General features: G+C 44.3%; 1 protein-coding gene across 1 annotated transcript in view; it reads right to left on the bottom strand.

Moving 5' to 3' along the window:
* Positions 1 to 13071, bottom strand: part of LOC308697353 (SH3 and cysteine-rich domain-containing protein 2-like) — a gene marked incomplete at both ends in the record, with an annotated part of 356064 nt that overhangs the window by 163636 nt on the left and 179357 nt on the right. Inside the window, one exon of the mRNA XM_081376535.1 lies at positions 2134 to 2228. Coding sequence (XP_081232661.1) covers positions 2134 to 2228 — 95 coding nt within the window. The remainder of the gene's footprint in view (positions 1 to 2133; positions 2229 to 13071) is intronic.

Here is a 13071-nt window from a genome sequence, read left to right as displayed (position 1 = left end):
TCGATCGCTGCACACCAATCCTGCGGCTGCACGCATTCGAAAATGCGTTTGGCCGTGAGCATCTTGAACGGCAACCTGTGAAGGGAGCGATTCAAGACGCACAGGTCGAGGATTGGCCGTAAACCACCGGATTTCTTCGGTACAATGAAGTAAGAGCTGTAGAAGCCGGACTTCATTTCGGCTGGAGGGACAGTCTCGATCGCACCCTTCACCAGTAGGGTGGCGACCTCCGCTCTCATGACAGGGGCATTGCCACCGACCATAGTGAAGCGGACTCCCCTGAAGCGGGGAGGAGACTGCGCGAACTGAATCGCGTAGCCGAGCCTGATGGTTCTCGTGACCCAGCGGGACATTACGGAACCACAGATGTACTGTCGGTGGTGCAGCGAGGCGGAATGACCGGCCCAGGCGAGGGTGGCATAGCGGCCCTGTGCGGGGGCACGGTCATTAGCCGCGTCCTGCCAGGGGAGGCCAGGGGAGGACCAGTGTCCCGCAGGGGCATGCTCTGGCAGGGGTCTGGCGACAGAGGGGGATGAGAGGAGCGTGGCCCGTGGGCGACGCGTGCTATCATCCACAGCCTCTTGGGGCTCAGAGAAAGAGCATCAGTTCTTTTTGAATGAGATTCTCCCCCAGCCCTCCACCGGGGGAAGGAGTGGTCCTGCTACCAGCTCCTGAAGAACTGAGCCCTAACTCCAAGCTGCCCGTCTCAGGAGTGCTGCTTAGCCAGGTTTTAGCCGGCTTAGGGGCAGAGACAGGCGGTGCCAGCCTCCAGCGACCTCCTCGTGCTCGGGCGGTTGAAGGCCCGAGGGTAGGAGCCGCATGGAGGCGGCGTCAGCGGGAAGCAGACTAAGAAGACCACACGGACGGATAATCGTCAGTGCAGAAGCCTCAGTCCGCTTCTGGAGTGATCGAAGACTGTTGGGCGCAGTCCTCAACCACACCGCCGACCAAGCTGCCCGTCTCAAGAGTGCTGCTTAGGCTGGCGTGGCAGTCTAAGGGGCGGAGACGGGCAGGGCCGCCCTCCTGCGACCTCCTCCTGAGGGGAGGAGCCGCATGGAGGTGGCCTTGGCGGGAAGCAGACTAAGGAGACCAAACGGATGGATGACCATCAGTGCAGACGAACCTGAGTCTGCTTCTCCGCCGAAGAGCCCAGCCTGGGACATGGGGGAGCTGAGAAAATGAATTCTCAGACCCCCTCACATCAACCTGGCTAAGCCCATGTCTGGACCACTCTAGTGGACACCACCTGGCCCAGGATCACGCAGGTACCGATGTCGCCCGAGAGCGAGGTCAGTAGTGTGCGCGGCGGAACGACCAGGCCGGGCATGGGAGGCATAGCGTCCCAGCAAGGGGGCGTGGTCGAGTTTCCGCGTTCTGTCAGTGTTGGCCAGGGAAGGACTAGCGTTCCACTGCGGCCGGTTCTGACAGAACTCCTGAGTCAGCACTGCCTCGAAGGCGAAGGCGACACACAGGACTGCATGCCTGTGTCACAATAGTGACAGAGAACATACAGACCAAGATCACCTCACGATCAAGGGCAGCGAAGGCGGAGGACGCTCGTGGGCCGCGAAAAGTCACGTGGACTTTTGTAATTAGATTTTACAGTGTCTACAGGCGATGAAACGGGAACTCGCGAGCTCATTCAAACCCTGCACGCGTGCATGATCATTCTCTCGCGCTTGATCTTCTCTCGCCTTCTGCTTTTGCTCGCTCGAACATTTTTGCCAGTCGAGGGGCGGACTTACTGTTTTAATAACCTCAAATGTCATTGGTTATTTTCCCTTTTCCGGAAGTCAGTTGTGATTGGACGCCTGTCCAATGACCCGTAATTCACTTGACTAGAAACATGAGACATCACTTAATTTGTTTTATTTATTGTGGTTTATTAATGTGTAATGTGATTTAATGCATTGTTAATATAGAATAGATTCTTACCAGATACTTTAGAATAGATTCTTACCAGATACTTTATTAACAGGAAGTCTTACTAGTGATTGCATTGTGTTGCATATATATATATATAAATAAAAAAAGTACATTTTTAAAATAGATAAGTGACAAAACTGACAATAGCACAGTAGAAAAGGGAAAATTACACTACTGCAGAGATGGACAAGCTCAAATCAAACATACCTTTCCTTGGCATGGCTTCTCTGATGCTTCAGAGACACACCAAAGATGAGCTCCCATCTTACATGTTTTACAGCGCACTCCCTGTTTAGAGTTGCCTAAAACAGACATGGGAAAGAGACTTAAACATGCTTCAGAATTTAAAGGGGTCATGAAATAAGTTTTTTTTATTATTTTTTTATTTAATATGTTATTTTCTTTTTGTAATGTTTGTTTTTGCAAAACATGATTATTTTCCACCCTCATTCCATCTCTTAGAATGTCACTGCATAATGTTTCTTGTCACCAACTGCTGGGAGGGCAACAAAAGTGATAATTAGTTGTTGATGTGTTGTTGTAGAGCCGGCCAGGTGCAAATGTCTACCATAGTCACAACATCATAGCAACATCACAATGTTGAGGAAGTAAACTTCTTTTTTTGAAAGAATTGCTTTTTTTTTTTAGGAGGAATTTCTGAGGTCTGAAACTTACAGTATTTTTTTATAGTACAATGACCTCTTATATGTCAAAAGACCACGAAAAAAAATTATTCCTCATGTCATGTCATGACTCATTAAAAATGTAATAATTGAAAATAATTGAAAATCAAAACTATCAAGCCTACACAATAAAAGCTTAATGTATAATACAAAAAAAAAAATACAGATCAGTCACTTTCCTCTTGTCCATAGCAAAAACATTTCTGCCTTTCTTTCAGTCCTGATGCTATGCAGTTTTTTTTTTTTTTTTTTTACCTTTATTTAACCAGGAAGAGACTTGTTTAGATTAAAAATCTATTTTTCAAGAGTGTCCTTGCCAAGACAGGCAGCAGTACAACCATACATACAGACACAAAATAGACAAAAATAATAAAAACATAAAACAACTAAAATAACAGATCCCTTGAAGTCAACCACAATCCTTAACACATCAGGCAGAACATCTACAGCCAGATGTGGCTGCCTCCAATTCAGTTAACATCCTCTTAAAAGCAACCAATGAGACAAGCTTATTTAATTTCATGGATTTCTGTAACTTCGTTCCATGTAGAGGGAGCAGCAAACTTAAACACATTTTTTCCCAGATCAGTTCTAACCTTTGGAACAGACAGAAGGAAAAGATCCTGGGAACGAAGATTGTAAGTCCCAATATTATTTACATTGATGTAGGTCAGAAGGTAGGATAGAAGTAGACCTAAAATAGCCTTATATATGAAGATATACCAGTGTTGAAGTCTCCGTGTTGATAGAGAAGACCATCCAACACGTTCATACAGTTCACAATGGTGAGTGAGGACTTTAAGACCAGTGATGAACCTCAGAGCTCCATGGTATACAGTGTCTAGTGCATGTAAACTTTGAGATGAAGCATGCATATATAAGACATCACCATAGTCAAGTATAGACATAAAAGTGGCAACAACTCATCTCTTTTTAGATTCGAACAAGAGGCAGGATTTGATTCTAAAATAAAACCCTTGTTTAAGCTTTAATATTTTTGTTAGCTGCTGAATATGAAGGGTAAAAGAAAGAGATTCATCAATTAAAATACCTAGATATCTGTATTTAGAAACACATTCAATCTTCATACCCTGAGAAGTGAGGATTGAAGGCAAATTTAATTTTAATTTTGAATTTGAAAAAAAGCATGACTTTTGTTTTTTCAGCATTTAAAACAAGTTTTAAATCATAAAGGTTCTGTTGAAGCGTGTTAAAATCAAGTTGTAATTTGGCGAGGGCCTGGTCTGCTGTAGGTGCTGAGCAATACAGTACAGTGTCGTCCGCATAAAATTAAATTTTCCTTTAGATACGTTATGATCAATGTTATTTATATAGAGGATGAAAAGCAATGGCCCCAAGACTGACCCCTGAGGCACGCCTTTTGTTGTTTTGAGATAGCAAGAGGTGTTGCCCTCCGCCTGAACACACTGAGTTCTGTCTGTAAGATAATTAACAAACCAGCTGACAGTTTGTTCCGAAAGTCCAGCCCTCAACAGTCTGTGCTTAAGCACTATGTGGTCCACTGTATCAAATGCCTTAGAAAGGTCAATAAAAAGGGCTGCACAATGCTGCTTGTTGTCTATTGATCAGATAAAACATTGTTACTGTAAAAAAACCTTTAATTGATCAATAGACAGACGGACAATTTAGAGATCGGTCTGTAGTTATTTAAGATAGAAGGGTCACCGCCTTTTAACAGGGGAACCACAAAAGCTGATTTCCAGATGGAAGGAATGACATTTGTGTTCAAGCACAGATTAAAAATATTAAAGGCACAGCAATACAATTTGAAAAATAAAAAATAAGGATCCAGTTTATCAGGGCCTGCAGATTTTGCTGTGTCCAAATGTTTGAGGGCTTTATTTACGTCTAAAACTGTAATAGGACTGAAACTAAAAGACTGACTAGAAGGATCCAAACCAACAGTCTCCACTGTAGGGGAACACTCATGTTGGGTATTGAGTGACTCAAATAATAATCCTGAGGCTTTGAAATGTTCATTGAAACAATCAAGTATTTTGTTCTTATCAGTAAGTTTTTGAGAGTCTATCACAGTTGCTGAAGGAAGCTCCTGGCCTTTACTGTTTTCTGATAATGATTTGATAGTTTTCCAAAATTTTGATGGTGTCAGGATACAGGCACGGAGACATAGGTAAGTGAATCCAAACACAGTTTTATTCAAATAGACAAGAGTGCAAGGTGAGTATTCAGAGTTCAGGTGCAGATTCGGTGAAGATCACTCAGTGCGGGGCAGACAACAGGTGAGCATGTTGCAGCGTTTATACGCCCGCATAAATATAATTAATTATTATTCATAACGGATTATGATCAATAATTAATAATTTAATTATTTTCAGAATTTACTGTAGCAGAATCAATAGTATGATCATTTTATCAGTTCATCCAATGAACAGAAAGCATAAACAGTTATTAACTCTAGGAAATATAATATCTTCCTGGCCATGATAGAATAATACCCAGCTAACAGTAAAGAAATAAATCAAGGGTAAAAGCATAGGTAACTTAGATTGCAGTTCAAAACAATAAATTCGTAAGCACATAACACTTGTAATACTTCTCTTTTCAAATACAAACAATACTTTATTGATTATATACTAACACAAAACTAATATCTAACTCAAACACACACACACGCATACACACACATTCATACAAGTTGCAGAAAGAAAGAGTTTCGAAAGAATGAGTTTAAGAGTGAGATGATGAAATCTCAAGATTCTATGCACTTATAAGACATAAGCTGAACGAACCATCAATAATTAATTTCACCCTTCGTTTCTTAGGTGGGTTACTAAATCTGTATCAAATACACCAGTTCAGTTTAAGAGTCTGGAGGCAGTACTTGCTTGGTTGCGTTCCTTTTTTCTCTTGGGATTCCCTTTTTGGACGTAAAAGGGTTTTCGCGAGTTCGTTGGCTGGTCTCCTCGTGCCTGGGTCTGAGGCGGCCAGTCACGTGGTGTGCTGGCGGGTGGATCGAAGTCTTTGTTTGAAGCTGGCTTTGCAGAAGAAACGTGGAGACTTTGCCGCAAAACTTAATTTAGAACCGAGACTCACAACGGAAAAGAAAGGAAAACTCAGAAAAGAAAGAAAATTGAGACGAGAGTAGTAAGATGGCTTGAATAAAGCTGTTGAACCCGTGATTCTGATCTTAATTTGGGTTCTTCTGATCTTAATCTGTGCGTCTACATGGTTACTTGTCTGTCTGTTTTTTTTTTTTTTCATCTTTGTTCTGCGAACCCTTAACTAACGCTCTGCGCTGGTTTTTAAAGGTTTTTTAAAACAAAAAAGGTTTGTTCCTCCTACAAAGGGAAGTTCTGACTGCTGCTTTGTTTGCAAAGTCGTAAATCATGTCTTCCCTGGGGGTATCGGTTCTCTAGCTTTAAGCGGAGACCAGATGCAACAGTTTAGACATGATTTCTAATTATCAGAATACGAAACATTTTACACAGATTTAATTCCAGCCATCTTGCTAGTTGTGTTCGTAAGATAGCATTGATATGAAACAGTACACACTTTCATTCACACATCTAATATCTAACGATTTCATGACTTGTATGGGATCTAAACAAGTATAGACACATATAGGTTGTAGACAACAAAGAATTATGTAGTTGAACGATGTTTGATTATAGGTCAGTCAAGAATTGTTCTGGGATGAGTTTTATGGATTTTGATATGTAAAGTCTCTTGGTGTGTAAAGTTTATGGGGTTTAAGACATTCCAATCTGAGGTCATGGATATTTCCTGCTGAAATCTGTTTTGTTCATCTCTCGTGGGACCTTGGTCTCTGTCATTCTCTTAACCAATCAGTGTTCGGCAACAAATCTAGCGTTGACCAGTTATTTCGTTCGTGGGCCTCATCCCTTTGAAGTTTGCATAGTGCTGGGGAGCTCTTTTAAATAACCAGACTGGTGGCGCCGGGACCCGATGGCAAGATTGATGATGATGATGAGAAGTTCTGAACAAATATTCCCCCTTCATTTGGCGAGAAGCGGAAAGTTTGAATTAATCTTCTGGAAGAAGATTAGTTTGTGTTTGGTTCATCCTTGCAGTCGCTACTTCAGGATAGTTGATGTCAAGCAGTTACAGTTCATTAATACTTGTCTTTTTTCTTTCAGATGCAGTCGCTAGCAAGCAAGCTCGGAGTGAACACAGGAAGCTCAGGAGGATACAGGATCACTGGTAACATGGAGTCAAACAGGATTTCTGGAGACAGCGGAACAATGATACAGAGGTTAGTGTTTCACAGGTGAGTATACGTTACTTTGCGGAATCGTGATGCATCAGAGACTTCAGGAGACAATGGATAAAGGTCTGTTCCTGTTGGAGGCTTGATGTTGAACTGAGGCTGTGGTGAGTATTTTATAGAGCTTGCTGATGAGGCTGCTGATTGTGAACAGGTGCAGGTGATTAAACTCAGGGGAGAGTAATTGCAGGTGCGCCAAAGATGATTCTGGGGAATGTAGTGCAGAGATAGACGCTGAACGTGACATAACCCCCCCTAGGCTAGGCGCGACCAGCGCCGTAAAAATATACCAACAAATGGGGTGGGAGGGTGGGCATCCTGGACTCCAGGACGGCCCAGGCGGAGCAGGCTGGTCAGGGGGCCATGGCAGAACCGACCCTTTGGGTGGCCATGGCGGAGATGACCCTTCGGGCGGCCATGGCGGAGATGACCCTTCGGGCTGCCATGGTGGCACTGGGAGCCTCGTCGGAGAGACCTCCGCGGTCCCCCTAGCAGGCATACTGCGCCCCCCCAAAATTTTAATGGGGAAATTGACAGGAAAGGGGGGGGTCCGGCAGCAAAGAGGGTCTTGGGCTGGGCAGGACCAGCGGTGAAGAGGGCTTTAGGCTGGGCAGGACCAGCGGTGAAGAGGGCTTTGAGCTAAGCAGGACCAGCGGCGAAGGAAACTCTGGGCTGGACAGGACTGGTGCAGGATCAGCGGGCTCTGGCGCAGGATCAACGGCTCTGGGCTGGGCAGGACCAACGGATTGGAAAACTCGGGGCTGGACGGGACCAGCATATCAGGAAACTCGGGGCTGGACGGGACCAGCATATCAGGAAACTCGGGGCTGGACGGAACCAGCATATCAGGAAACTCGGGGCTGGACGAGACCAGCATCGATGTGTGGATTGCCCACACACACAGAATAGCCGTAATCAACACGGTGTACTCATGAGCAGATTCTAGTACGGCGTGCCCAGTCTCTGGCGGGCAGGCAACGGGCTCAGGCTCTGGCGGACAGGCGACTGGCTCTGGCTCTTGCTCGAAGACTGGCTCTGGCTCTTGCTCGAAGACTGGCTCTGGCTCTTGCTCGAAGACTGGCACTGGCTCTGACTCGGAACCGGACTCGGAACCTGACTCGGAACCGGTTCTGGCTCATCTGTGCCGACGACTGGCTCTGGCTCGGGGGACATGACGCTCTCAGTCTCAGGCTCGGCGGGCATGACGCTCTCAGTCTCAGGCTCGGCGGGCATGACGCTCTCAGTCTCAGGCTCGGCGGGCATGACGCTCTCAGTGTCAGGCTCGGCGGGCATGACGCTCTCAGTGTCAGGCTCGGCGGGCATGACGCTCTTAGTCTCAGGCTCGGCGGGCATGACGCTCTCAGTCTCGGCGGGCATGACGCTCTCAGGCTCAGGCTCGGCTGGACTGGCGTGAAGTGCAGGCTCGGCTGGACTGAGGGTGGAAACATGTGGCTCAGGAGAGGATGGAGCTGAGGTAGCCGACAGGGAGGCAGCCCGACCCAGACACACATAATAGCAGCAACATACAGGGAAAGGGTAGCATCTTCAATCTCGACAGAACAGACATGCAGGACAGACTGCTCAGGGGTGGCTTCCAGAATTTGGGGAATGCAGGAAGTCTTCTTTCTCCTCCGTTTACGAGAGCGAGGGGGCATTGCAGCGAATGATGGCTCTGGGTCGGCGGGATTGACGTGAAGCACTGGTTTGACTGGGCAGAGGACTGGTTCGGTGTGTTTATCTGAGCTGATGAGATGAGGATCGGGCTGGACGTGAAGGTCTGGCTGGACATGGAGATCAGGCTGGACATGGAGATCAGGCTGGATGTCTCCCACAGTGAGTGAGAAACCACACACCCACAGCGTGCGGTCAATGAATTTGACGAGAGGTAGGTCGAGATCATCCAACAGCAGTATCTGAGTGAGTGGATCGTCTAACCCGCTCCAGAACTGCTGTTGAAGGAAGTCCTCATCCCAGTTCCCATCCTGGTAAATGTGAAGGAACACTTTAGCAAATTCCTCCAGAGTTCTACCGTTCTGGTCGAACATAGTGGATTCCGTGGGGTTCGCGGAAGCACTGTCTGCGGGCTGTGTAGGATCCATAGCGGTATTGGTCAAGCCTTCTGTCAGGATACAGGCACAGAGACAGAGGTAAGTGAATCCAAACACAGTTTTATTCAAATAGACAAGAGTGCAAGGTGAGTATTCAGAGTTCAGGTGCAGATTCGGTGAAGATCACTCAGTGCGGGGCAGACAACAGGTGAGCATGTTATCTTCAGGTTAGTTGATGTCAAGCAGTTACAGTTCATTAATACTTGTCTTTTTTCTTTCAGATGCAGTCGCTAGCAAGCAAGCTCGGAGTGAACACAGGAAGCTCAGGAGGATACAGGATCACTGGTAACATGGAGTCAAACAGGATTTCTGGAGACAGTGGAACAATGATACAGAAGTTAGTGTTTCACAGGTGAGTATACGTTACTTTGCGGAATCGTGATGCATCAGAGACTTCAGGAGACAATGGATAAAGGTCTGTTTCTGTTGGAGGCTTGACGTTGAACTGAGGCTGTGGTGTGTATTTTATAGAGCTTGCTAATGAGGCTGCTGATTGTGAACAGGTGCAGGTGATTAAACTCAGGGGAAAGTAATTGCAGGTGCGCCAAAGAGGATTCAGGGGAATGTAGTGCAGAGATAGACGGTGAACGTGACAGATGGATTATTCAGGTTATGAGTGGTTTGAGAAGAAAGTGATCAGTTTTGACTTTTCTAATTTTGAGAGTACATGCATTGCGCAGTTGCCTGAAAACCAGCCAATCAGAGTTCTCATTTGATTTTCTGGCTTTTGCCCATGCCACATTGCGCTCATGGAGGATATTTGCTAAATCACGAGAAAACCAAGCATTTTTTCAACCTTTAACTCTGTATTTCTTTAGTGGAGCATACTTATTAATTATATTGACAAACCCCTCATGAAAGAGGTTCCAGGCACTATCAACATCTTTACTGATATTATTTTTTCCAAGTCAAAATTAGATAAATCATGAAGGAATTCTTGTTCTGAGAAGTGCTTCATATTACGCTTGACAGAGGCGGACAGAGTACACAGCTACATTACTTGAGTAAAAGTACAGAAACCCCTTGCTAAATTTTACTCAAGTACAAGTAAAAGTACTACAGTCAGATGTCTACTTAAGTAAAAGTAATAAAGTACTTGTTTTTAAAAGTACTTGAGTATCAAGAGTACAAGAGTACATTTTCTAAATATTGCATTACTACTGCCACAGTGCTTACATTGGTAAACACAGCAAACACTTGAAGCGAATACTATCATTAACTTGTTCAGAAAATTGAAATAGTCTGGCGAGGTGGGGCCACGGCTTGGCACATTCCCGTGATGCGATATTTTTTTTCCCAGGATGGTAGGGGAAGACTCATGAATATTCATTAGGGAAGTCATCCCTGATTGGTCTGATGACCAACCCCTAAACCTACCCGTCACTGGGGGTCTTATGACCTCCATAACCCCGCCCCTAAACCTACCCGTCAGTAGTAATGGGTACTCACAGTTATGGATAGAAATGTAGTGGAGTAAAGAGTACAATATTTGCCTCTCAAATGTACTTGAGTAAAGTCATGAGTACTCCCCAAAAATGATACTCGAGTAAAGTACAGATCCCTTAAAATTGTACTGAAGTACTGTACTCAAGTAAATGTACTCAGTTACTGTCCGGCTCTGACGCTTGACTATAATACGTGGTTTGGTTTTAGGTATATTAGAGTATTTCTAACTGTTGCTACGACACAGTGGTCACTGATGTCATTTGCAAATATGGAAGCAGTTAAGTACTTATGAGGAACGTTAGTTAAAATTACATCTAATAGCGATGATTTTTCCAGGTTTTTAAAGTTTGGCCGTGTGGGACTGTCAACAATCTGAAAGAGATTTATTGAATCACAATTAGCTCTGAAATCATCAGATATTGGTTGTAACCAATTCCAATTTAGGTCTCTGAAGACTACTAATCCCTTAGAGTTAAAGTCAAGTCGAGTCATCTTCATTTATATAGCGCTTTTAACAATGTAGATTGTTTCAAAGCAGCTTTACAGAGATAAGCGTATACTTTAAGGTAACAGAGATTGTTTTGGCTTTATAGCGGCTCTTTAATAAAGTTATTTTCCAGCTAAAGTTAGTTTTGATTGATTCGCTTCCTTCGTAACGATCATTTGTTATTAAATTAGGGGCCACTAAGACGACACCATTCTCTCTACACAGACTTTAAACACGAACCTGTGATAAACGCTGATGGCGTTCACATGCACATTAAGAATTGGTTCTATAGTTATGTGCGTTTGAATATATGTGTGCAGGTTTGTAATTCCCTACAAACCAAGCCTAAACAAAGTACTGGTCTTTCCTTATAAATTTTGATACAGAATTTTATTTTATTTTGTCACTTCGGGGTAGGTACGCGAAACAAATTTTCCCAACAACGCTTTATCTGTAGAGTGGTAAAGGGATCCTCCATAGGGAGAGACTAGTTGGCACTTCAGCACTGCGTTGTCATCGGGTCCAGGCGAAGGTCCTTCGTCAGATCTGGATACAGCCTGGATCCGGCAGGCTGCGGAAAAACCTCGGGATAAACAAAGACACTAAAATTAGCGTAGATGCCATTCTTCTTATGATGTAATGAGTACATCAGGATTATTGGGAAGTGTTCCCGGTTCCGGCTGACCTAATCTATGCAGCCTAACATTGAATTATAGAAGTCGATAATGAATTATGTGAATGATAGGTCAAAGAAATATGTCTTTAATCTAGCTTTGAACTGACAGAGTGTGTCTGCTTCCCGGACAATGTCAGGAAGACTGTTCCAAAGTTTTGGTGCTAAATAGGAAAAGGATCTACCGCCAGCAGTCGATTTTGATATTCTAGGTATTATTAAAATCTGAAAGGAGTTGCATTAAGGAGGGCAGAGTACCGCTAACAGCTGAAGGTGTCCTGTAACAACCAACGACCGTTATACGAAGGGATTTAGAGACTTCGAGCTCCAAGGCTAAAAATTCAAACTGTTTAACTAACGATATTGATAGCAATACATTAACTTGATACTGGTTTTTGATGTAGATTGCTACACCCCCACCTCTATTAGAGCGGTCAGTCCTAAAAACATTATAACAGCTTATATTGATTTCTTTATCTGAAACCGATTTACTTAACCAGGTTTCAGACAAGACAATTACATCAGAATCTGTAGAGTTAGCCCAGATATGCAACATGTCCATTTTAGGAACAAGACTACGTACATTCAAATGAAAGAAACCAAGACCTGGCCTTTCTTTAAAATCCACCAGGGTGTTAAAGCCTATAGGGGTGTCTGGGCCTGGGTTTGGTTGCACATTTCCTGACATTAACAGTAATTAAGCAATTAAACATTTTAGCTTAAAGGTGATCTAAGTAACTTTTTTACCTTAACTGAACAGCTTCGGAGTCATTGGAATGGTTATATTACTTATTTCGGGTTGAATGGTGGTCGTTTCGCACCCCCCTGGTGCCCGTGAGCGGAAAATACGCACTTGCAACTTTGCGCCGGCCGCCGCGTCAGGAAGTATCGCGTGATATCAGGTCTCGCGATGTAAACAATTGCTTTACGGCCAAAAGAAATCTGCTAAAATGCTGTCATTATTGCGCTCCCTCACGCTGTTTGAACCCGAATGAAGAAGACGTTTTAAAGAATGTCCCATCCGCTTTGATGTCGTTGATTTACTAGGCTCTGGTGATACTACTAGGATCTGGTATAATAACAGAAAAAGTCCAGTACGGGTTATCCGTTTCTCCGCGGCGACCAATGATGTTACGTGTCGTCACTCGTAAACAGGAAGCCCCGCGAGTGAAGCAATGCTGCGGGTAAAAGAGTTAAATCAAGACCAGCCATCTCTAGAACATCTGGGGCCTGTTTCAATAAGGAGGTTCAACCAACTCTGAGTTAAAACTTGAACTCTGAGTTGACTTACCCTGAGATGGGAAACTCTGAGTTTTCGGTTACAGAACAGCTGAAATGAGTTAGTTCAATCAACTCTGAGTTGACCTACTCTGAGTTAAGCGCGTGCACCACAACTATAAAAAGCCATTATCAATGGAGCGCAGATATTACGAGTCACCATGGCAACAGCGCCAAACAAAAAGAGGAATTACTGTTATACA

Source organism: Scardinius erythrophthalmus (genome assembly GCF_964197995.2).
Source record: "Scardinius erythrophthalmus genome assembly, chromosome: 10".
Lineage (NCBI taxonomy): Eukaryota > Metazoa > Chordata > Actinopteri > Cypriniformes > Leuciscidae > Scardinius > Scardinius erythrophthalmus.
Note: the sequence above shows the minus strand (reverse complement) of the source record. Positions and strands in the feature narration are given on the sequence as shown.